The 27,619-nt window shown below is 34.6% G+C and overlaps 1 protein-coding gene across 2 annotated transcripts in view; it reads right to left on the reverse strand.

Moving 5' to 3' along the window:
• Positions 1–26,755, reverse strand: part of grm1a (glutamate receptor, metabotropic 1a) — a 53,410-nt gene extending 26,655 nt beyond the window's left edge. For both annotated transcript variants that reach the window (XM_056481035.1, XM_056481036.1), the window contains exons 1-3: positions 26,680–26,755; positions 24,141–24,994; positions 13,309–13,558 (exon numbers count right to left, since the gene is read on the reverse strand). In XM_056481035.1, coding sequence (XP_056337010.1) covers positions 13,309–13,558; positions 24,141–24,876 — 986 coding nt within the window. In that variant the 5' untranslated portion in view covers positions 24,877–24,994; positions 26,680–26,755. The remainder of the gene's footprint in view (positions 1–13,308; positions 13,559–24,140; positions 24,995–26,679) is intronic.
• Between the last annotated feature and the right edge of the window lie 864 nt (positions 26,756–27,619).

Consider the following 27,619-nt stretch of genomic DNA (forward strand, 5'->3'; position numbering starts at 1 on the left):
AACAATTATCTTAAAAGTGTTAAAGATGTGCTTAGTGTCAAAAAGGGTCACACTACAATACTGACTTTTGCTCGAAAAAGGCACTTTGTTCAGATTTAACTACTTTTTGTGTTTGTTTGTGTGTGTGTTTGTGTGTGTGTGTACATACAGTATGCAGTATTTCAACCAGGTGTACCTGAAAAATTCTCATGCATCTCGTATGCGCCGCTTGCACACCATGTGCACGTCATGCAAGTGATGTGCCTCCATTGGAAATGACAAACTTACACCCTAAGCTTATTGGCATTCCTGCAAGGCGCGCTCAGCAGCCACATTTTAATAAAACTATAGCGCTTCATACCGAAACTTCATACCAAACCTTTTTTATCATTATTGACAATGGTGTCAATAAATATTGATACAGATTTTATCACTCAGCGCTTCATTCATGCAAAGAGGGCAGAAAATGTATCCAGTGGTAAGATGGTGTTGTACTAAAATGCCAGAAGAACAGTGTGAGAGCTTTGATGGTGTCTCAGTGAAGCTTTATCGTGTTTTTGGATACACAGTATGATGGAAAAACTTTTGGGGAAAAAAGTGTGGGCGGTATTTTAAACAAAAAGTGATTTTTCAGATGTATCTGAATAAATGCAGATTTAATGTGGAGAAATGACTGCTGAAAATGCAGCTTTGGCATTCACATAACACAAGCCTTTGCCATGTCATCTCACCATTTGTGCATGTCATTTTTCCCCTCCTAAACTGCCCAAATCAGCCCATTCATACTCAAAACCTTTCAAAGTCAGCCTCTTTTTAAGATCCTTTATATTCACATGGGACAAAACTTGAAAACCTGCGTGGTGACATGAAGTAAACAGTGTAGAATCAACCTCTTAAACATTACAACAGCAGTCAGAGCACAAACAGATGTGCTGGAGGTCCTGTGGGATGCAATGTAATTCGGCTCCAATGACAGGGCTGCTGGGATGCCTGCAGGCTTGCCTCACTCTAATGTAGTTTCGCTGTAGCTGTTTGAACCTTAAAGACTTAAAAGTGACCTGAGAGAGTCTGTAAAAGGCTGACAGGTCAACTTAAACAGCTTTATATCTGCAGATTTTCATAGGCTGTAATGTTAATGATCATTCAATCCAGCTAGTTTCATTTTTCGGCCTATTTTTTTGTCAAAATCTTATTAAAACATTCTATTTTTCTCTTATGTCAGAGCTATCCCATCTATTAATCTAATGAGTGTATTTTAAAGTCAAATATGGGAACTTCCCATACACAGATATTTGGAAAACATGCTAAAGTCTCTTTTCCTCACTCTGTATTCGACTTCATGACTAATAAATCTTTTAATGCGTTCAAAATGGAGGGTTAATGAGAAAGAGATGTTTCCTGAGAATTAGCCTCTGTGGGGCTTTACGAGAGCGGTTCTCTGACAAAACCGCAATATCCGCAGATGATAACTTCTACAAAGAGGTCACAGGCAATCATGCAGTACTGCGTGTGCTGAAGAATGCTGAATCTAATTCTCCACATTACTTGAAGAGAAAATAACCCTAGAAGAAAATCTATTTGGAGAGTTCAAGCACACCTTGGAGTAAATGACCCACTTAAATGCAAACGTGGTGAAGAATGGTGCGAAAGTCATATGGCAAGTTTAGAACATGAAACCACAAAGGATGGCACATGTGCAGAGGTGAGGCCGGGACTGAGGATCCCAAGGATGCAATGCTTTATTTAAAAGTACTTATCATCAAGATCAGATAAAATGAGGACGAGCACTTCAAGTCATCATTAGAAATGGCAGATGGGTCATACTATGAAACAGACCTCCTTTTTCAGTTCGATTTTTTTGCAAGTTACTTATAAAAACAAATATATACACACACATAGTACTGTATATAGGTTGTTTTCACATGACGTCAGTTATAACGCGCAAAATTCTGATTCTTCTACATAGTAATCACTATCAGAACATCAAAATATTTCTGTTTTATGTTGTTTATAATTGTTTAAATCGGCCAAAATAAGAAATGCCGAACAGCTTTTATAGACTTCCAAAAGTTTTAGCTCATAAATAGGGGAAAGCTCGTGAAACTGTCTGAAAAACAGAGGAAAAGGCGGCATGTCATAAATATTTATTTAATACATCAATGTGTACAAACTTTTTTGAATGCAGTAATTCGTTTGACAGTACCAATAAAGATTATTTACAGGCCTAGCAATGTGTTTAAATATGTTAATATGCCATATAAAAATCTGATTTATACACCACTACACTTATACCAAATCCAGGAGAATATAAATAACATACCCTACCATGTTATCGCTGCAATGAAATCTCCGTCTTATTTTGAACTAATCCAAGTCTTTACTGGCGTTTCGGCAGAATAAACAACCATAACAGGAACATCGTTTGTTGATGGTAAGTTCATCGACAGAACAAAAAAGAAATGCAACCCTTGCGACAAAACTATTATTATAGTGGAGCACTTTTACCCCCTTACAAAAACAATAATAAGTAATAATGTAGACTGTGCGTCCACACTTTTGTATGCTTTCATCTGTTATTTTGTGATGTCTGGAAGATATCCGCATGGGGATACTATAGTACTATAGTAATTTATAACAGACAGGTTTTTGAACCACATAGTTAAGTGTATTATGTGGACAACCCTTTGTTATTGAATACTACAGAATACTGCAGCATAGTAAACTGATAAACTGTAATAAATACTGTAACGTTAGTGTAAACTGTGGTGCACTGTGATTCTATTGTACAAAGCCGAAGCCTATTGAATAATTTGTTTATTACTACAGTTGTGTTGTACCACAGCAACAATATAATTACTATGACAGTTTAATTCGAGTAATTGTGTATAGTTTGCTTCCAAACACTATAGTATTTACTATAGTGTTTTTTCATGTGTCGTAATTATACAGTATGTACCACATCGATGACAGGCAAACATATTTTATTTCAGTAGAAAACTCTGCCCTTTTCATTACGTAAGGATCATGCCCAGCATATGTGGTTATTTTTTGTTTATATCTCTATTGAAATAAATCACAAAAATACAGACTTTCCTCTATGTCTCCCATTCATTTATTTACTTCTTGCCATCCATCTGAATTCCGCGCGAACCACGTGATTGAAAACAACCTTTATTGTGGAAATGGTCAATTAAAAAGACTTTTCACTTCAGTATTTAAATTAGTGTGTTGATTTTGTTTACCAGCATCACAACTGACATGGTGCTCCATAGCAACCACGCTCTACGTCACCAAAAAATGTTATCACAAAAACTCAGGTCCTTAAAGGGGAAAGAAAATCTTTAACTAATCACTGAGCAAACAAGCAAAGCATTGTGATTACAAAGACTTAGTCAGGAAATACTGACAGAAAATGCTTCCCAAATGAACAGTATAGAATCACATCTAAAGGCTATAATTATAATTATGTACAGAAGTGAATTATGTGTGTATAACTGTATCACCATAATATATGTACACACACTCACTTAACAGTATTTTGATAAAATTACATTATTCATAGGTTACATTTATTAGAGTTATTCACAAAAATATCAAATATGGACAAACCCGACATTGGGTGATTTTGTATTGGATAAATTTAAATTACACTAATCCATATTTAAATGAATCCATTTTTGACCTTTTATTTAATTACAACAAGTCAGGATCTTTAAAGTGTATTAAAGAAACCTTTGCTGTGTCTTACGAATCACCAGTTTTTACCAAAGCATTTTACAGTCTTTATCCAGTAAAAATCACAATCAGTTTTTTGTTACAGTTTAGAAACTGGTGGCGCGGTGGCTCAGTGGTTAGCACTGTCGCCTCACACAGCTGGCCCTGGCTGGGTCAGTTGGCGCTTCTGTGTGGAGTTTGCATGTTCTCTCTGTGTTTGCGTGGGTTTCCTCCGGGTGCTCCGGTTTCCCCCACAGTCCAAAGACATGCACTATAGGTGAACTGAATAAGCTAAATTGGCCGAAGTGTATGTGTACGAATATGAGAGTTTATGGGTGTTTCCCTGTGCTGGATTGTGGCTGTAAGGGCATCCGCTGCGTAAAACATATGCTGGATAAGTTGGTGGTTCATTCCGTTGTGGCAACCCCTGATAAATAAAGAGACTAAGCCAAAGGAAAATGAATGTATAGAAACTGTGAATATTGCTGTAAATAAAACTGTAAACATTTTTTGCCAAAATGATCTGGTGACGGGCGACGCGGTGGCGCAGTCGGTAGCACATTCGCCTCACTCGGCTGGGTCAGTTGGCATTTTTGTGTGGAGTTTGCATGTTCTCCCCGTGTTTGCGTGGGTTTTCTCTGGGTGCTCCGGTTTCCCCCACAAGTCCAAAGACATGTGGTACAGGTGAATTGGGTATGCTAAAATTGACCGTAGTGTGTGTGTGTGAATGAGTGTGTTCCCAGTGATGGGTTGCAGCTGGAAGGGCATCCGCTGTGTAAAACATATGCTTAAGCTGGCGGTTCATTTCTCTGTGGCGACCCCAGATTTATATAGGGACTAAGCTGAAAAGAAAATGAATGAATGAATGATCTGATGACTGTCACATTGGTAAGACATTTGATAATTGCTCTCCTTTTCAGATGATGACAGCTGATTATATAAAAATAAATAAATAAATTAAGATAATATTCTCACAGAATGACCATGGGGACCAATTCTCACTTCAGCTAATTGCTTATTGCCTTGTAAATTGGATGTTAATTTTATACTGAATGTCTTATCTTAGAAGACAACATTCTACACCCCTTAATCCCATCTTATACCTTACTTTAATTGTTCCAACGACTACTTACTAACTATAAATAGCAGGATTAGAAATTTACATAGTTTATCATGAGAGAGTTAATCATGAATATGTTTTTTTAAAGCCGTAAGAAACCATGAAGTTATTTTAAGACTTTCCCCTTTACATAAAAAATAAATTGTGCAGACAATACAGGAAGGAACAATCATAATTACAATCATTTTAATCATAAAAACCCTAAATTATAAGGTTTTACAAAATATAATACACATATAGAGGAATAGCATGTCGTTTATAATGTAGCACATTTATATTTACAAAACTACACTAGAAATCACTATTATGGTGCATAATACTTCTAAACAACCTTATAATATTGATAATGCATGTGCTATATTTCATTAGTGATATACTGAGAGGTTATCCATATACACAGTCTTCTTAAAAACTGTTAATCATGGTAAAAATTATCATAAATGAAGTTGATTTAATTAAACAAAGGACACTCTCTATATGGGTAGCTGTTTTATATTTTTGTTTTAATGTTTGAAAGTCCAAAGTTGTCAAAATACAAAGTTTCTGCAAAAAAACAAACATAAAATCATTTTGTAAGCTTTTCTCCATCTGCAAAAGAAACCCACCCAGACTTGCATTCCTATATTGTACATGGCTCCTATGTATATGAACTACTTTTTTTTTCCTCTAGGTTTTTTATCCTTCACTTTCGCCAAATGATGAAGCTTTTTCCTCATCACTGTCACCACTGGCTTGCATGGTTCAGGACTTGTGGAGCTGCGCATTGATGGATTTGCTCTTTGACGTGATTTTTCAGCTTTTTTATTTTTAATAAATTTGCAACAGTTTCAAAAAATCTTTTTTTCACATTGTCATTATGGGGTATTGTGTGTAGAATTTTGAGGAAATAAATTAATTTAATCCATTTTGGAATAAGGCTGTACTATAAAAAAATGTGGAAAAAGTGAAGCACTTTGAATACTTTCCGGATGCACTGTATATTATACTTGTATATATTCGAATATTTTTATCTTCTCTCGAATGCACTTAGTAGAATCTGTTTCAGATAGAAGAGAAGGAGTGTTTGGAGGAAAACACATTGTGGATTATTGGGAAAGGGAACACAGGAGACACTAGGGAAGGAGAGCGCTGCCGTTTAAACATTTAATTTGGATTCCTGACATTGCTTGAAACACACAGCTGAAATACTGAAGAGCTTAAGTTGTTTTTCCTGTCCTGAGAGCAATAAAAAACGTGGCTATGAAAATATCTCTGGAGCACATGCTATATGGGACTTTAAAAAAGAGGTAGGGAATGAATCCTGCTAATTCGATCATTAAGAGGCAGAAGCAAACATAGTGCTCAGTGTAGCTTGACTATACATCTGGGGAATCCAGTGTAATAAGTGTTCAAGGGAAGCTCCCTGTGAGACCGAGGATGTTGATTAGAAATTACAAAGTCAATGTTTTCTCGGCTGCTGGAGAAAATGATATATTGGCTTGGGTAAAGCAAGAGCTGGCTATGAATAAACAAAGCAAAGCAAAACAACACCTAGACCTTATCCTCCTTTTTTCCCCACAGAAAATATCTTCAAAAACACTCCATCCATTATTCTTGCTATTTTTCTTAAGGTGAAACACAGGCGTTTTTTTCATGCATGTCAATTTTGAGATTTTGGGTTTTTCATCTAGTGTTTCTACAGTCTAATGGAAAGAAAATATCCAGCACACACTTTTAGGTGTTTCTTTTGCTACACGTAATTAATTTGTGGTTGTAGATTTCAACATATTCTTAAAGGCGGTTTTCTCTGAACGAGTTTTTCTCCTGCACTGAGCTATAAAACTCCACTTCAGCAGCACATGCAAAGACCAAGCATTAGAGTTTTATTAATATCTGTATATTTGTAGGTTTATACAGAGGGATATGCTCATATGTTATATATATGTTCCAGAGCCTTGGTCAGAGCTCGGTCACCTTTTGATTTGCAGCGAGACAGAGGAACAGACAAAAGAAACTGATCATGGGACCTAAACGGCCTACAAGCTGTATATGGCCTGATAAGTTCACTGATATACACTGGAGCAAAATTGTGCAATGCTTTATAGTTGAAAAGAAGGATTTTAAAATGAACTCTGAGTTTTATAGGAAGCCAGTGCAATAAAGCAAAGACAGGAAAGATATGACCTCTTTTCTTAATCTAAAATGTTATCATTTTTTAAATCTATAAAATCTATAAATACAGTGTAGTTTTGGTTATTGCCAAAAACATACCAATGCAAATTTTATGGTCCAGTGTCACGCATGTAAAAAAAAAAAAAATCCTGGCTTCATCCAATGGTCCTTGTTTTAAGTGCTATTACTGTATGCAAACCAGAACATATTTCAATAAATAATAACTCATTAGCATATTTAGACATAACATTTTATCAAATTTAAACATTTGCAATTCTTAATATAAATCAATCAGCTGGAAAAGATTAGTTGAGACTAATTATTAGTTGTTTTTCTTTACCCTGTTCACCTGCAATGCCTCTCTCTCTCACTGTCTCTCAGATACACATCATCAACCGTCTTGGCTTGAAGGCTTGGACTCGAATTATCATGACAATGCAAGACATGTTTTAATGAATAAATCTCCATTAGTTCCCAATAGCGTTTTTTTCTTCTGCGTTTTGTGTCTGTCGCTCTTCCCTTCCCTTTGTTTTCCTCTCAAACATATACCGATAAAAACATGCATGTTTGTTTCTATTACCCAGCTGAAAACTGAATGAGACAGGATCATGCAAATGGGAAAATAGAGGAAAAGCTAGACTCCGTGTTTTGACCTAGAAAGTCTGTTGGCTGAATATGATGGCCTGCCTGTGATTGTACGTGGGTGGGCTATAGATGTTGTCTTGATATAGATTAAACAAGAAAGCTGCTACAGTTCATTTTCAGACCTACAAGTCTGCGAGGAGTCTGTCTTTGAATATAATCCAGAGCTGCTCTCATTTTGCTGTCTGACAGTTTGACGGATGGGAGAATAGCTTGTTTAAATCAAACATGGAACGGTGTGGAAAGTGTTTTTTTTTTTTTTTTATTATATCACGTTTTATATCTCAAAACAAAAAAAAAAAGCCCTTTTATCTATTTTCCCTAAATATACATGTGAATTCTTGTATTAACCTAAACCTGACTGTAATTTATTTAAATGATTTACTCAGCAATGAATTTGAATGAATATTAATTTAATGATTGAGCAGTTTTTTTACAACTCATTTCTAATAACTGATTTATTTTGTCTTTGCCATGTTGACAGTAAATAATATTTGACTAGATATTTTTCAAGACACTTCTATACAGCTTTGACATTGAAAAGTGACATTAAAAGCTTAACTAGATTTATTAGGTTAACTAGGCAGAATGGAGTAATTAGGCAGGTTATTGCATAACGATGGTTTGTTCTGTAGACTAAAAAGAATACAGCTTAAAGGGGCTAATAATTTTGACCTTAAAATGGTTTTTAAAAAAATAAAAACTGCTTTTATTCTAGCCGAATTAAAACAAATGAGACTTTCTCCAGAAGAAAAAAATATTATCAGACATACTGTGAAAATTTCCTTGCTCTGTTGAACATCATTTAGGAAATATTTAAAAAAGAAAAACAAATTCTAAGGGGGGCTAATAATTCTGACTTCAATTGTATATTATATTTTATTTAACGTTTAATATCAGAATAGAGACTTGCAATAATATGAATTAGCAAAGAAGAATGAAGAAAAGCTATTTTAATCTGTATTGTATTTTTAATTGTTATATGTATTATTGTCATTATTGTGTTGATCCAATATTTATTTATTTTTATTTCAGTTTTAATTCTCAGGCTAACTTAATATACTTGATAAATATATTTCCTTGGCAACTTGTTCAAAACTAAAAATTTATTGCTTCAAATATGTATATTACAATTTATTTAACGTTAAATATTAGAATAGAGACTTGCAAAAATATGAATAAAAAAAACATGGAAAACATGGAAAAAAAAACACTTTTAATTGTATTTTATGCTTAATTAATATATGTATTTGTATTGTTGTTAATGAGTTGATCCAATAATTATTTATTTTTATTTCAGATTTAATAGTATTGTAATATTATCATTATTGTGTTAATTCAATATATATATATATATATATATATATATATAATTTTTTTTGTCAGTTTTAATTCTCAAGGTAATTTAATAAACATGATAAATATATTTCATTGGCAACTAGCTGAATCTAAATATTTAATACTTTAAAATATGTATATTACAATTTATTTAACATTTAATATCAGAATAGTGACTTGCTGTAATATGATATAGCAAAGAAGAAAAAACAAATACATGCCACAGTGGAATGAACTGCCAACTATTCCAGCATATATTTTATGCAGCGGATGCCCTTGCAGCCACAACCCAGTATTGGGAAACACCCATACACACTTATTCTCAAACACACACACATATACAACGACCAACTCACACACACACACACACACACACACACACACACTATGGACAGTTTAGTAATTTAGTCAAATTAGCATGTCTTTGGATTGTGGGGGAAAACGGAGCACCCGGAGGAAACCCACACCAATATGGGGAGAACATGCAAACTCCACACAGAAATGCCAAACGGGCCCAATATTTATTTAGTTTTATTTCAGTTTTAATTATCAGACTAAATTAATAAACATGATAAATATATTTCCTTGGCAACTAGCTGAAGCTAAATATTTAATACTTACATTTTTAAATATTAACTTTTTAGTATTTAATATTTAATATCAGAATAGATACTTGCATTAAAATTAATTAGCAAAGAAACAACAACACCCAAAAAAAAAAAAACATTATGGTTGTATGGTATGTAGTGACCAAAACCCAAACGGTGTAGCAGTTACATACAGTTGAAGTCAGAATTATTAGCCCCCCCCCCCCCCCCCCCCCCTTTTTTTTTTTCTATTTTAAATATTTCCCAAATGATGTTTAACAGAGCAAGGAAATTTTCACAGTATATCTGATAATATTTTTTCTTCTTGAGAAAGTCTTATTTGTTTAATTTTGGCTAGAATAAAAGCTGTTTTTATTTAAAAAAAAAAAAAAAAACATTTTAAGGTCAAAATTATTAGTCCCTTTAAGCTACAATATTTTTTTTCGATAGTCTACAGAACAAACCATCCTTATACAATAAATTGCTAATTACCCTAACCTGCCTAGTTAACCTTAATAACCTAGTTAACCCTGGAAATGTCACTTTAAGCTGTATAGAAGTGTCTTGAAAAATATCTAGTCAAATATTATTTACTGTCATCATGGCAAAGATAAAATAAATCAGTTATTAGAAATGAGTTAATAAAACTATTTTGTTTAGATTCATGATTAGATTTCATGTTGAAAAAATCTTCTCTCCGTTAAACAGAAATTGGGGAAAAAAATAAACTGGGGGCTAATAATTCAGGGGGGCTAATAATTCTGACTTCAACTGTATATAAACACATATACTGTACACATATACACATAAACTGTACATAAATCAAAAGTCTTTGGTGGAAATGCCTTTAAATATTTAAAATATTATAACCATGTTTGATTCTTCCCATTTTCTTGGTCCTAATAAGAAAACACTCAAACAATATATAGCACATTTTCATTTTGAAGTCACAAGTGATGCCTACTGGTCATTTGGCTCCTGATACAGTTCCCGGGAGGCTTTGAGATTGAATATTTAATGTTCAGCCTACAGCATTTTTCCATGGCTGATCTGAAATGAAGTGACCCTCTTCTCTGTCACACGCACCTAAACATAAACTCAAACCCTCGCTCCATATAAGACAAAAGGCAGGAGGCCGTTTCCAGGGATTTGTGCGCCAGCTACTGAATCACAAATTATTCATTAATTGCCAAAAGTGTGAAAAAGCGCCTCTGTTCACAATGTCCATTTTTAATCTCATCTGGTCTCCTTGGAAACTTGTGTATTTAGAAGCTACTCTTACATGGCAGGCATTCCAATGTGTCTTATTCTTTCACCATACTAAGAACAATGTATAAGCACTCAAAGAAACATCAAATATTAATTCATTCATTTTCCTTCGGCTTAGTCACTTTATTCATCAGGGGTCGCCACAGCGCAATGAACCGCCAACTTATCCAGCATATTTTTCACACAGCGGATGCCCTTCCAGCTGCAACCCAGCACTGGGAAACATCAATACACACTCATTCACACACATACACTATAGCCAATTTAGTCCATCCAATTCACCTATACCACATGTCTTTGGACTGTGGGGGAAACCAGAGCACCCGGAGGAAACCCACATGAACACAGGGAAAACTTCACACAGAAATGTCAACTCGCCCAGCCGGGACTCAAACCAGCAACCTTCTTGCTGTGAGGCGACAATGCTAACCACTAAGCCACCGTGTCACCCAATGTCAAATATAATCATTTTTATTACTAAACTGAGCTGAAGTAACCCTAATCTGTCTTTTAAAACTGATTAACAACAGAATCTGAAGCTGTCTAATATTTGATTGCATCACTGATTGTTATTTTACTGTTTATTATAGTAAAGCTGCATTTTTCTACAGGCTAGTGCCCATTATGTTGCTACAGTATTTAGTCATTTTTGTTAACATTAGTTTATTAGTTAATGTTAGTTTAGGACAGTGAGGTTTATAATTATAGTGTAAAAATAGGGCAACAATAACTGAGCTAATTAACTGGTTGCTAGGTTATTTTGGGTGGTTGCTAGGGAGTTGCTATGTAATTGCAAGGGTATTATTGTGGATGTTAGAGTGCTGCTAGGTGGCTACTAGTATGCTCTGTGTGGTTGCTGGTGCATTTTTGACTTTGTTTGGATTCAGTTGGCAAAAATGGAAAGACCTTACAATAAGATTAGAATAATTACCATTATTAGGTATTAACTAGCCTTAAATAACACTGACCAATGCTACAGTACTTATTCATCTTTGTAAACATTAGTTTGTTAGTTCAGGTCAGAGAGGTTTTAATTATACAGAACAGGACAACAATAATAAAGCTTGAATGTTTACTATAATTTTTATTATAATAAAATAATAAGAGTTAATTCAATAAATTGTATATTTAGTATATTTAATAAATATAGTTTTTATTATGATTAATATTTTATAATATATTTATAGTATTATATTGCATAAAAAAGCGAGATCAAGTAAACAAAATATATTATTTTACTAGTTAATATTATAACAGTTACAACTTTAGATTTTTTTGAATAACATATTAGTTGGCATTTACATTAAGATTTTTTAGGTCAAACTTTAACAAACTAACTTTTTTCAATAAATCCCTAATGTTCTGCTTATTATTAGTGATTAAAATAGAAGTTAGTTTTAGGTCTTGGTAGGATTAGGGATGTAAAATAAAATCTTGCATTATATGTACTTCATAAGTACAAATAACTATTCCTCCTCAAACTAAAGTATTACCATTTTCCATAATCATATAAACTAATGTCAAATTAACTAATTATTGGGAAGTGTTACAATGTTAATAACATTGGTCTTATTTAATAGTATTCAATAGGGATGCACCCTATGAAATTTTTGACCGATACCAATAATAATAACTCTTTAGATTTGGAAGATGAAAGCCCATATATTAGCCGATAAAGATGAATATAAATTTTAATGTTTTGTATAATATTATTTATAAAGGCAAACACTTAAAGTGAACAACTGATCTCTGTACTTAATTAATTACCTGTTCTTTTCTATGGCCAACTTTCTTTTATATAAATAAAATCTATGCTTGACCAAAAAACAATGCAAAAATAGAGCAATCAATTCCCTGAACATGAACCAAAACCAAAATATAAGTAAAATATTACAAATGTGGCAGGAAGCACGTATGTGAGGTGGTTCATCCAGTGGAATGTTATGAGACCAATATCGGTAACATTAGAAATAGCCTTAGGGGCTGATATCGATATGGTCACCGATATATTGTGCATGCATAGCAATCACCTCATTCAATGTAATATAATGTGATTGTTTTAGGACTTCAGATTCCTTTGCCTATGTGGGAAATGACTATTAACAACAAACTCCTTGTTCTACACACATACGTGTGTCTATGAAAATACATTAAAATAATATAAGAAAATATCAGTTTGCAACATCAGACAGCAGACCAAGCTTTTTTACCATTAAAAATCAATAAATGAGACCAGATAAGACTCCAGACAATTAGGTTCCAATGGCAGTGCCTTCTCTTACATAAAGGAATAAGGTCAACAAGAACCGCATTTGCTTTTTTGCAAACAATATGCAAACATCTTTTACTCCACCAAAACTGATTCAAACGTCATATATAACCATGAGCAAGACAGTGTGGGTGTCAATTTGACTCGTTTGCCCTCTGTGTCTCTTTCAAATCCTGCAATTTATTCCTCTGACGTGATGCAGTTTCTCAACCCAAAACCGAACAAGGTTTCAGCCTTACCTCCCAATTAGCTGGAACTCTCCAGAAACCCCACGGCGCCGCATGGCCATCAGCAGACTCCGCACCGTCATTCCTTCACAAAAGCAGACCACCACACGGGCTTTAGGCAGCCGCTCACGCAGTTTCTTCAGCAGACGGTCAAAGTGCTTTTCTCCGGCATTACTGTATATTTTATCGGAGTGAGCGATGCACAGACCCTCCTCTGCCGCCAGCTCCTTAAAGGCCTCCATGCCACTTTCCCCATAGTTGCCTGTAACCAGACACAAAATGCAGGGCGGTTAATAAAGGAGAATATGAAACTAGTGCAGCTTTAATCAAAGACACAGAATGGAGGATGGATTACCGCCGCTGATCCAACACCTGTCAGACCAGTCAGAGCCCGGGATAAGAAATGGATGACAGTTGACTATGGAGGACACAAAATGACAGGCAGACAGGCAACTGAAAAAGACATGAAATGGAGAAAAAATGGTCACCACCATTTAGGAGACAAATGGCGTTATACAGTTAGAATGAGAAACAAAATTATATAAACAAATAAATAAAAACACATTTAATGACAGTCAAATGTAAATGGATTTTTGTAATTCTTGATTATAATTGTCAGTCACGGCATGCTGTAATCAAAAGCTGCTTGATAATTGCTAAATTAAAACAGCATTGTTGCTAGGGTGCTCTGTGTGTTTGCTAGACAGCTACTAGATTTATTTGGATAGTTGGTATGTGGTAGCTGGGGTGTTTTGTGTGGTTGTTATGGGATTTCTAAATAAGTAAATAAGTCTAAACTGTTGTTTTCTGGGTGGTTGTGTATAGTGTATTTTGGTGTTTGCTAGGTTGCTTGGCCACTTTGGGTGATTGGCAGGGTTATGCTATGTGATGTTGCTAGGTCAATCAGGGGTGCGTTTTCCAAACAACAACATAACTCACGACTGAACTATCATAGTACGATGCATTGTTTGAGAGAAGAACTATGTAGTGATGAGTGTTTCTCAAAACCGTAGTTGCTTTGTCGCAGATCCGTCGCTTGAACCACGTTAGCAATAACATAAAAAAAACCATAATTATGCTCTAAATGGGGTGGAGTAACAACTTCTTCAGAGAAAAAACCCATAATTTTTTTTGTTCAAATTATATTGTATATGAACGCATACGCAAAAAAAAATCCAATATTAGTTTTGGTAAAAATGCACTTGTTTTCCATATTAATTTAAATATACTGTGAACGACTGTAAAAAGTTATTAGTTGACTTAGAATTAAAAAGAGAGTAAATCTGTTTAAAGTGATTAGTTGACTACTTAAAAGGGGAGTAAATCTGTTCCCTTCAAGTTAAGTAAATTTACTATATATAATTAGAAGTTATATATTTACTGCATAATTATTAAAACTATTTAAAAAACAGTTACATTTACATATTACCAATTTACATATTTTTGTCAATTTGACACTTAAGTCAACAAGTTTTACTCACAATTTTAAGTGAAGTAACTAATATTATAACTAAAATAAACCTTGCATTAGCAGACTGTTAAGCTTGGGTTAGTAGAATAAGTTTATATACACTGTAAAAAATGCTGGGTTCCACACAATCAATTTGTGTTGAGACAACATAAAGGATTTAAGTGAACTTATTAGTTTTGTTTACAAATTGAAGTGAATGGAAAATAAAACAATTAAGTTGTCCTCAAAGGAACCTCATGAATTGTGTTGTTTCAGCTCATTTTAAATAGGTAGTTTGAACAAACAGCAAACACAATTTTTTTAGTGTAGACTTGCAAACTTACTCATGGTCAGTAGAATCTATGTTGCCAGTGTCTTACTAAATCCCTATATACTGTCAATCTTATATGTAACCACCACTTCTTTATTTATTAAACAAGCAGCCAAGCAATCTTTTCTACATTAAGGACCAGCTGACTGAACATGTTCCTTTAATTATATTGCACAGGCATTGCAAGGTAACTAGACAAGTAGGACACCAATAACACTTGAGAATTACAGCAAATTACCATAATAGGTCACTTGAACATGCCGTGTCCTTTTCAAAATATTGTGTGAATTCAAAACGGCTCTGTACAAAAGCCTGCAGCTCACGACGTAACACTTTAAACATCTTCTGTAAAGTCCTACATCTACACTGCCAGACGACATGTACATCTTACTGAGCAGGCAGCAGAGGTCAGCGCTGTTGACTGTGTGTACTGTCTAATCAGGAGAGATGAGTGGTGTGTGGTCACTGATGACTGTCTGGAGGTCAGAGACTCTGGAGTGGGTGTTCAGCTTGTTCACACTTCTGTGACTTCATTTTTCCCCCCACTCTCTATGTGATTTTATTGTATTTTTTCTTTCTTTAAGTCTTTAGTTTTAACTACGTTGTTTACAGTTTTAGGGTCCATGCTTTTTTAGCTTACATTCTCTTTCTTAGTAGGTGTTTACAAGAATTCTCTAAATTCATAAAAGTATGTTTTAACCCTTGTGCACTGTTCAAATTTACTACCCTATAGTTATGTTAGGGATGAAAACATTCATTGACTTAAACTGCTGTAAAAATGCACCAGATAAATATTTTTTCTAATTGTTTTGCATAAATCTGTTAATCAACCTCAGTCCTGATCAAAACTAAAATGACAGGATTTTAACTCTTTAATTGCAAGTACACAAATGATGTCACTGTTTTGGGGAAGAAAACACACAAAATGACGTATTTTCAATATAAAAAGTAATTATGGACTGCATTTTTTTAACCTTTTATCACCGTCTTGGAGATGTGAAAGATTAGTAACGTTTACTTTGATGCATTGTTAGATTTTCATTTTTTATCGTTAATTTACTGTTGGTGGCTGTTTTTGCCTCACTGACTTCCATTATAACCACATTTGAAGACAGCCTTTGTTTTTATTTACTCCATGTCTAGTTCTGAGAGCTGTTGTGCATATTTTGATTTTCTCAATTACATCAAGGTAAGTGTGTAAAGGTCACTCTCACAGACACACATACACACACTTTAATTTGCCGTTATATTCCATATAAAATCCAGAAACTATGCTTTTTTTGCACAGGCCTATCTAAAGGGTTAATGGTGCCAACTGATGATCAACAGTAAAAACTACAAAACCACCAACAATCAAAAATGCATGATTATATGCTGTGAAGGTTTTGTGATCAAAAGAAATGTGGTTATAATGAAAGTCAATCGGGCAAAAACGGCCACCAACAGTAAATTAGGGAGAAAAATAAAGAAAATTAATCAAAAACAATGCATCAAAGGAAATGTTGTTTCACATGTCCAAGACTTTGACAAAAGATTTTTTAAAAATCCAGTCCACTTTTTATATTGAAAATATGTCAATTTGTGTGTTTTCTTCACCAAATCAGTGACATCATTTATGAATTTGGTAATTAAAGAGTTAAAACGCTGTAATTTTATAAACAATTTAGTAGTTTTGATCAGGACTGATGTTGGTTAATAGATTTATGGAAAAAAAAATATTTATCTGATGCATTTTTACAGGAGTTTAATTCAGGGGATGTTTTCCTCCCTAACATAACAAAAGAGTAGTAAATTTGCCTTTAAATTTTTTGCATTTTTTTAATCAAAGAATTCTCTCAAAATATGTTTCAAAATAAGATTTGTCACCAAAAATAATTCCACTAGCTGAAACACAGAAAAGGTTATGGCCAAATTACGGCCAAATGAAAACATCCCCAACAGTACATAAGGGTTAATAAATGGTAACAACACCAATACAGTTGAAACAGAATAAACATTAAAGATTTGTCTGCATGTATGTACGTATAAATAAATAAATAAATAAATAAATAAATAAATAAATAAATATGTATTTTATTTCAGCTAGTTGGCAGTTTTATTATTTTTTTATTTGCTGAACTAAAATAAGCAAAGTGTACTAATACTATTTGTTTTATAAACACATCAATAAAAGTTTAAGCAAACTATTTTAATAAAAAGTACAAAACTAACTAACTAAGATAAATTAATATTTTAACAAAAGTAAACTAAACTTAAAATGTTTTCAATTTCAGCATCAATATCGCAATGTGTGTGTGTCCCCAATAGTCACATTGCAGGATCTGCAATGTTGGGTTGGGATTATAGTTGATCAACAATTAGAATGCATCAGATTTGTGGAGTCATTGCAAAGTATAACCACAACAGAGTGAAACTTTTTCATTTGTATGTTTTAAATGTATTTCAAGAGAGTATAAAGCATTCTGGCACAATAAGATTAAACATTTGTAACTTCAATAAAGAATGATTTTACTGAATTATTAATACAATGAAGACTTTGACATTTTATTAATTTATTTCTGTTCCTGAATACTGTTTGACTCCCAAAAAATATTTTTCATTGCTCTGCTGTAATTATTCTTGCTTGGGTTTTGTTTCCTTTTTTATACATGATTCACACCCTTATGAAATCATCCCAATCAATATAAATTGAATCATAATTTTTTTCCCCCAAATAGAGCTATTCCAGCCATCTTGTGAAATAGCATTCATATTGCAATATATATTGCAGAAAAACAAAATACTGCAATGTCAGATTTTTCCAATTTCATGCGGCCTTAACATAATTATATGATTAATTATGAATAAATGTATGAATATAGATAATAACACTGTTTTATACACATACTGTATGACTGCAACAAGAGTAAGAAAAGCACCGACTGATCTGCTAGGAAAAAAATTGCAGTATTGGTTTTATTTGTTTATCTGTTTTCAACGAGAATTGTTGTGTTTATTAATTAAACAGACCTGTCAGATAAGACAATAAACCAAAATAGACACCAGGATCATAATTTAAACCCCACACTATAATCATTGATTTCAAGTCTTTGTTAGATTATGCAAATCCGCCTGACAAACCATTCAGCTGGAAATAAAGAAAGCTAGTGTGATGTCACTGATGTCCTTTTGATATCATATTAACAGCCTTTAAAACATTTAGGTAAAAGATTAATATCCTAAGGCAGAGAGCTACCAGGATGAACAATAAACAAACAGTTTGATGTTAACCCTTAAAGTTCGCCGCTCTGTTGTTTTGATGATAACTAATTAGCATGTTGACTTGGCTGCTTTTAGAGACATTTTTTGCCACATTTCAGCTGCTCATGCTGGGAGATCAGCCAAACCAGATGAGGAAAAGCGATGGATGACCACCTTAAACCAGTTAAGATCAGCAAACAGGGTTCTGATTATTTTAGCGTTATATCAATTGAACTTTGCCATTCAAGCTTGTCAAATTGGTATGCATTTAAAAATGGCTATTAGATTAGACTGTTAATCCAATATATATATATATATATATATATATATATATATATATATATATATATATATATAAATTTTTGGTGATTATCTCACACTTGACTAAAGAGACACTTGGCTTAAACTTTTTTTAGTTTAAACAGTTGATTTAGATTTATTAAATACAAATAAATGGCTACCACCAGCACTTTCAGAGTTAAAACATATACAGGCAAAACTAAATGAATACTAAATGTTTTCTGAGGTTGTGGATTACAGATAATCATGGTTTGTATAATGTTTCTCGAACAGACTGATGAATTGCTTCACAAGACCTTGTTGTTTCTTCAGGAGTCACAGGTATTAATATTTTTGGGAACACTTTAAAATAATGGTCCAGTTAAAGTATTTACTAACATGAACAACTATTAGTAATACATTTATTATGGTATTTATTCATGTTTGCTAATGTTAGTTAATATTATTTAAAGTAAATTACATTAGTTCGTTAACTACCAGTGCATTAACTGATGTTAATATGCGCAACTTTTGATTGTAATAATGCATTATTTACTGTTGAACCATGATTAATAAATCGTCCCCTTGGAATTATAAGGTTTTATCTGCGTTCTGAATGATTTTGAGATATTGAGCTTCAAAGTTTTTTGCATTCCATAGCCAACAGTATGTGTGTAACATTTGTTTTTTTAAATAAAAAGTCTTAAAATGTAAACAACTTATAAAAAAACATCCCATAATGTAAATAATTTGTCAATTAATAAGAATATGTCAATAACTCAATTTTGACAAAAATGTCAGATAGAACCTTATAATTCAAAGGAGACGAAATGCTATACAAGATTATTCATAATGTTAGTAAATACATTAACTAACATTAAATAATGGACTATTATTCTAAAGTGGTAGCATATTATTTATTGATTTCTATTTATTTTATTTTTTAACTTTCAATATTGGCTTTTTGATGTTCTACTGAAGCAAACAATGAGCTACAAATCAGATGGCCTTTAGAAAACTGAAAGCAATGTTATATTTTTGAGTGAACTATCCCATTAAACATTTCTAGTAGGGCTGCACAATATATTGTTTAACCATTGATTACGCAATGTGATCATTCATTCATAGTTAGTGACAACAAGAGAGAGAGAGAGAGAGAGAGAGAGAGAGAGAGAGAGAGAGAGAGAGAGAGAGAGAGAGAGGTAAAAACATTTTGAATCGAAACTTTTTTTTAAATCCTGAATCAATATTGGAGTTAGTTTTGCATGCTGGAGGAAAGATGACACCATGGCTGAAGTATTTCTGTTAGACAGGTTATGTTCTGTTTTAAAACGATTGTAGTCACGCAGAGCTGATGTAGGTTGTGTTGTTTTATGAATGGGTTATATGCACAAAAGTGTTGTTCAGCCCCTGAAATCTTCCGGCGATAGATTGATGTGACCATTTTCAGCTTCATAAGGTCATTATCAGCATCGATAATGAAGATTTATATTTAATTTAACAACAAAACACCAGTGAATAGCGCTATTCCGCCTAGCCTGCTTTACTGAACTGAAGATATCTCTATATTGTTTACCGCTACTCTGAATATTCAGTGAGAAATAGCATGTAGGTATGGCTTAGAAATTAGTGTAATAATAAGTGTAATAAATCCTGCATGCCGCCAGCCAAGCTTTAGCTTCAGCTCAACACATCAGAGAGGGTTCTGCTGTCATCTTTAAGGTGCGCGCGCTCGTGTTTTCAGGAGGCGTGGCTTTGGATGGCAGGGGAGGGACAGTGTATACACAATGTTAAGTCTGGATTATAATTAATGATTTTGCATGTGTTTTCTGAGAAGCATTCAGGCCTAAGAAATTGAAATAGTAACATAGACGATAACGATTATTTGTATTGAATTGTTTATAAAACAAAGACTATGTAGTATTATTTTACATTTGATTATTAAATTACTGTATACCTGAATACAGTTCGAGTCCTCGGAAAACAATAAAACGATGTTTATTTAATTTGTATATTATTCATTACTGAATTGATCTATGCTTGTAGATTTCTTAGTTTCTTAGATTTTATGCATTTGCACTCCTTTACAGAATCGTCCCAATCAATCAAAAATTCTCAATTCTTTCCGAATAGTCATTTAACTCACCTAGTGAAACTGTATACCTATCACAATATATATCGCAGAATAAAAAAAGGTTGCAATTTTAGATTTTTCCAGTATGGTGCAGCCCTAGTCTCTAAACCAGACAAGTGAATTTAAATGTGGCCGGATAATTAATGTAATCAAAGATCTCTGCTGTTACTATGAGCAACAAGTGATGTCCAAGACACTTGGTGATGCTGTTTGTGAGTTATTGTCTACAGTTCATGCCTGATAAAACCATTACAGAGTCACTCATGAGAATGAAAAGCCATTTAACTAATTAGTTTTACCAAAACATCAGAATAGTGGACTGAAAATTTGAATTATATTGCATATTTAAATATATGACTAAGGTGTCCCTCAACTTCATTCATTCATTTTCCTTCGGCTTAGTCCCTTAATCATCAGAGGTCACCATAGTGGAATGAACCGCCAACTATTCTGACATATGTTTTACACAGGGTATTTCCTTCCAGCAGCAACCCAGTACTGGGAAACACCCAAACACTCTCACATTCTCACACACACTCATTCACTACAGCCAATTTAGTTTATTTAATTTACCTATAGCGCATATCTTTGGACTGTGAGGGAAACCAGAGCACCCGGAGGAAACCCCTTCAAACACAGGGAGAACATGCAAACTTCACACAGAAATGCCAACTGGCCCAGCCGGGACTCAAACCAGCGACCTTCTTGTTGTGAGACAACAGTGCTAACCGCTGAGCCACTATGACGCTTCAGAATATATTAGGATATATACTAAATATAAAAACCGAAGCACGTCGCTAACCAAACTATATCTTAGCAGCTGTTACATTGCAATATATTCAGTGAAGGTTTTAGTCATGTTTTTTCTGCTTTTTCCTTGTCCAATTTGACCTTATTTACTTTTCATTCTATCAACTATCGAGGACCATAATTAAAACACCATCAGCATAAAGGAAAACAAAAAGTGATATGGCCTGTGAGGGCATTAATCTTCTCAGTGTGTGGTTTAACCGACAAGCTTTCCACCTCTGGACATTTTATAAACAAACCAACAACTGAATTGAAAGTGATACGCATAACAATGCTGGAGGGAGTGACACACATAAAAAAGAAAAACCGTGTGTGTGTTGAAGGCGAGAAAGGGAGAATATATTATTACCCTCATTATGTGTGGAGAAACTGACTGAGTCATTAAAGGTTGCCTCCATATGCAAATAATATAAGGTCTTTGGTCCACTTTGACCACCAATTTAATGGGAGTGAATTAGTATTTATGGTCATTTAAAGAGATGTGTACTCGTTATCTTTGAATACTGTTTATCTGATTGTTTTCTATTTACTTGTTGTTCATTTACTTAACTTAAACATCCACAGAAGTAGGTTTTTAATTAAGGAAACTGAAGTGTGTTGAAACACAGAGTCTAACTAATTTAAAATGAGCTTTGATTTAACCGCTCTCCTAAAGCAACAGCAGAGGTAAAGATTTCATGTCTGGCTTATATTTTGAGCTATGATCATGGCAGGAAGCTTTGATCTGCAAACTAAAAGAATGGCTGACCAGAAAGGAAGGTTTGTAACTTATATGATTTTACTGGACCTACAAATGTTGCACATACTGGATAATGGTATACTGAATAGACTACACAATCTCAGAAATATAGGTATGCGAGCTGTCACTCGGGTTGTACCTTTTCAAAAGGTACACATTTGTACTTAAAGGGTCCATATTGGTACCTCAAAAGTATATATTAGTACCTAAAAAATTAAGAGGAACGCTTTTGTACTTTTTAGGTACTAATATGTACCCTTGAGGTATTAATATGGACCTTTTAAAGTACATATACCTTTTAAAAAGGTACCACCCCAGTGAAGCTCGCATACCTTTATTTCTGAGAATGTACAAGCTGCTCATGTTGTTTACCAATACACTTCGATATTTGTTACCTTTTAATTAAATTGCTTTAAATAAAGTGTGAGATAAAATAATTAAGTTAATTTGATTAACACAACAAATTAATACACCCAAAATAGCCCATATTTTCCCATTTACTCAGCCATTAAAGAGGTAGATTCTCTTTTTGATTTTAGAAAACTAAATATTTTAATTTTTTGGTGTTTTTCCAGCTAATTTGCCCAATGCGTTTGAATCAACCCTCAAACATGTTACCTCAACTTTTGAAAAATATTCATTTTATTTCATATTCCTTCAGCTTAGTCCCTTTCTTCATCAGGGGCTGCCACAGCAGAATAAACTGCCAACTTATCCAGCATATGTTTTACACAGTGGAGACCAGCCACAACCCAGTATGGGGAAACACCCATACACACTCATTCACACACATACTCTACGGCCAATTTAGTTTATTCAATTCACCCATAGCGTATGTCTTTGGACTGTGGGGGAAACCGGAGCACCCAGAAGAAACCCTCACCAACACAGGGAGAACATGCAAACTACACACAAAAATGCCAACTGGCCCAGCCAGGACTCGAACCAGCAACCTTCTTGCTGTGAGGCGACAGTTCTAACCACTGAGCCACCGTGTTGTCTCTTTTGCAAAATAATAAAACACAAGAGGCAAGGGCCCATGCAAAAAAAGGAAACAAAATATATTGAGACTTTCACAGTGACGTGGCAATCTTTTACACATATTGTAAATGTATCTGTATTAATATTAAGGAATTTACTGTATTATTATTATTAATATTTGGGTATGTGTTTGTGTGTGTAAAATAGAAAGGCAGTTTGTATGAAACATTTTGGTTTTAGCAGATTCACTTGGTGTTTATCCAACTGATTTACCCAATGCATTTGAATCTATTTAAAAATATTTTGTTTTCTTACAGCTGGTTTAACTGTATTTTAAAGTTAACATAAATATACAAATAATTAAAGGATAATGTCCTGTTTTTTTACAGCGGCATATTTCTAAACTACTTCGAACAATAGTGTTTTTATCTGTGTAAAAAATGCATGCAATATAAAACACCTCACTGCTTTTCTTACAAAGCTGAAACATGCTTGCATAAATTTACACAGCTGAGGGATCATCAATTGATATACTCAATCTTACCAAATCAATGTGTGAATATTATGTCAAACGTTTGAGTCAAATGAGAAGAAAAACATGTTTTGCAAAACAATAAAATGACAGACAAATATCAAATATTTAATATTTAAAAAGTGTAATTCTCATTGGCTCCTTGCTGAAATGACAGATAGTCTACTTTACCTGTATGTTCATTTTATCAAATACGTATATATGCATAAAAGTTTGAGACAAACAGCAAGTTATACCTTGACATGCTACCTGTATGCACATAATAGAAAATACACTCTTTAGAAAAGTTTTCTAAGGTATGTTAATTCTTAATGAAGAGTGAGAACGGCAGGTCCTGCAGTGACTTACCTTCTGTATGTACAGCTGACACATAAGTCCAGTTATAATGCTTGACAATGTCGAGCATGGCGCGTGCCTGCAGCGTGTCAGAGGGCACGACGCGGAGGAAGTATTTGAAGAGGGTTTTGTCGCTCAGGTCTATACTGGTGGCCGAATAAGCGATCTGGGGGATGTTGAACAGCTGGAGGAGATTCTGCACCTGGATGGCCACCGAGCTGGAGCCCGGACCTATGACTCCAGCGATGGGCTTCTTGCTGGGAGGAGGCTGGTTGGAAGGCGTCCCGTCGATGCACCACTTAGATCCGTCTTTATCGTCCCGAATGGAGATAAGAGAGTCTCGGATGAACTCGATGCTCTGCTCCAGAGCCACAGAAGAGTGCCAGCAGGAATCTCGGATCTCACAGCCCAGAGTGATGTTGGGCAGCAGGTTCTGGTCGGCGTTAATACGGTCCAGAGTGTGGAACATCGCCTCCACTCGTTGGATGCCGTACTGCTCGCGCACGTCCCCGCATTTTCTTTCGGCCACACGATCAGCGGACGGCTGGTGGTGCACGGAGAAGAGCGCACCGATGATCACGTCGCCGTCCATGCGGGCGACAGACCGGGCCGCCGCGCGCTGGACCGCCGAGCGTTTGTAGATGTTCCCAAGCGCGTGAGATAAGAGTGTCGCTAGAAACAGACACAGGAGCAGTGGGAAGTGTCCGCGCGAGGCACAGGGCATCTTCAAGCGTGCCATTTTCCACATTGTGAGAGGGGCATAGCGTGCGAGCTGCTCGTGCCAGCGGTGCTCGTTTCTCTGCAGTCCCAGATTCAATTAAGCGACCATGATGCCCACGTGTGACAGCGTGAATGCGCCCTGACATCTGATGAAAACACATAACGCAGAGTTAGTTACAGAGGAGAAGTGCATCTATTAAAAAAAACATGGCACCTGTTAAAAGTCCATATGAAATAATATGATGAAGTGGGAAGTGATGTAATGCTGGGTGAGTTTTAACAATTTAGGCAATTAGACATGACCTACAGTAGCCTACATGGGCGAGAGATGTGCGGTCTAAACACTGAGATGGAATAAATACTGTTTAATAAAATATATCTTAATCATCATTGATGGTTCTATGAACCTTTAGCGTCTTTTCCATTGCACAAAAAAAGTTATTCATAGTTATTAGGGTTTTTTAACGTTATATTTTGACTGACACAAACATTTGACAAAAAAATTATTTTAAGAACTGTTTTTGGGGGAAATAAAGAATAAATGTTTTATGGCAACACTGTGTAATACCCATTTTCGAACTTTATGAATGTACAAACACTGTAAGAACAAATATAAAGACCTAAAAATGACTGGTCCGGAATTTCATTTGTAATCACATTAATGTCTGTTAACTGACACTGCTGCTATCAACAGTTATTTTACAACGCCCAGACAAGCTTTCAATCAGCCAAAAACTCCATGACTGCGAGTCTAAAAACTTCACAAATTGTTTTGTCGACCCCTAAAAAACATATCCTATCATCCTATACTGTATATACCACATTTCCTGAATATCAGAGGCTGTAATATTTTTTAGAGTTGTTAGTCAATGTTCCATGCATTTTTTTATTTCGTATTTTTCATATTTACTTGCATAACATTTGATTTCCAATCTAAGTGTGTACAAATTAAAACTGCCCAAGCTTGCAATTGGCGTTGGAGTTCAACTAGTGGTGTAGTGCGTTCCAACATCTGCATTAATGTTTACATTAATTTTCATAGATTAGGGATAAGATTTGCAAATACGTTGTTAAGCATTTAGGCATTTTAGAGACAAAGCCCAAAGATACAAGATTTCGTTTAAAATATATATTCCAAAATGTTTATGTTAACTGTAAAGGCAAACTTACGTCATTATTTAGCCTATGCATAATAACTGGAGAACGAGAGACTTTATAGGAGAAAGTATAGTCACAGAATGAAATTCATTTGCGAGTTTTTGGGAGGTCGTTTTAAACGTCTAATAGCGGGGCGATTTCAGCACCGCGGACAGCGCACACAACCATGACGGGCACTGAATGACAGTAACGCGAAATAGTATCCAAACCACAAACACTGGAGGCAATGTGCTCGCGAACAATACCTCAGATAGGCTACTGCTTGTCCCCTTAAAACTAAATGCTGCTATACAAAAGTCAGACTTATTTTCGTGCAGAACGAGATGTAATTAATCCCCATTATATCACCAACGTTTTCCTTTAAGTCTCAATCCTGGGAAAGAGCAACTACAAGCCTTGCAACAACTATTGTGCCAATATGACACATCGCATAAATACAGATACCTCATACCGTGCATTTAAAATCTTAAAATTATTTCTTTCCATTCAATATTTGTAAACCTTAATGGCTCAATCGATTCACTCTACAACAAATAAGCTATTTTACAATGCAGTGCCTTCTGTAGGCTATATTCGCATTAGTGACACTGCCGCGCATCTGTCCGTACCTGCAGTTGCCAGCAAAAACAAACAACAACAGAAACATCTGCACAGGAATTCGATCACTACGCACCTGAGTCAATGAGACATCGCTTTACCTCCGCCAGAGACAGCAGCTGCACTGATGGTACACTTCAGCTATCAGTGTGCTACCCAGCCAGAGGAGCGCTCTCTCACACACATATTCTCTCTCTCTCTCTCTCTCTCTCTCTCTCTCTCTCTCTCTCTCTCTCTCTCTCTCTCTCTCTCTCTCTCTCTCTCTCTCTCTCTATTCAATTTAAAAGAGCTTTATTGGCATGACTGTGTGAAATATAGCAGTGTTGCCAAAAAAATAAACAAACTACAAATCTCTCCGTCTCTTACTCTCTCTATGTATTTTGGTATGATTCTCCAGACTTGGTGGTTGGGTTATCTGTACAAGTCATCAATTGAGTAGTGATGTACTGTATGTAAACCGTGTTAGGGAGTAACTAACTTGTAATTATGTTAACTGTAATCTGCTATGTAATTACATTTACTTATTAATATATTAACAAAGGGGTTCATATCTGAATATTTTCTATTAAATAAGCTGAATACTATAAATCCATTGCCTTGCATTATTAAATATTATAAATATTTAAGATAGTTTGGAAAAGTGAATCACAATACTCAGTGTTGAGCTCTACTGTAAGGTTAAACCTTGTGGTTTAAATGTTTGACTTTTTTAACAGTTATAGTCAATAGTAAAATGTGGCTCAGTGGTTAGCATCCACTGCGTAAAACATATGCCGGAATAGTTGGTGGTTCATTCCGCTGTGGAAACCCCTGATAAATAAGAGAAGCCAAAGGAAATGTAATCAGTTACACTAATAAATTTAAATACGCTAGAATCACATTTTATATGGGTTAACTTAACGACATTGACGAAGTAACCTTACCAACAGTGTGATAATCATCATGTGTCAAATATGATACACAGCAAAATGTTAAAATTTACTCAGTTCAGATTATATTTGGTCTCTCTCTAAATT

This window comes from Danio aesculapii, chromosome 20 (assembly GCF_903798145.1).
Source record: "Danio aesculapii chromosome 20, fDanAes4.1, whole genome shotgun sequence".
In the NCBI taxonomy this organism is placed as follows: Eukaryota; Metazoa; Chordata; class Actinopteri; order Cypriniformes; family Danionidae; genus Danio; species Danio aesculapii.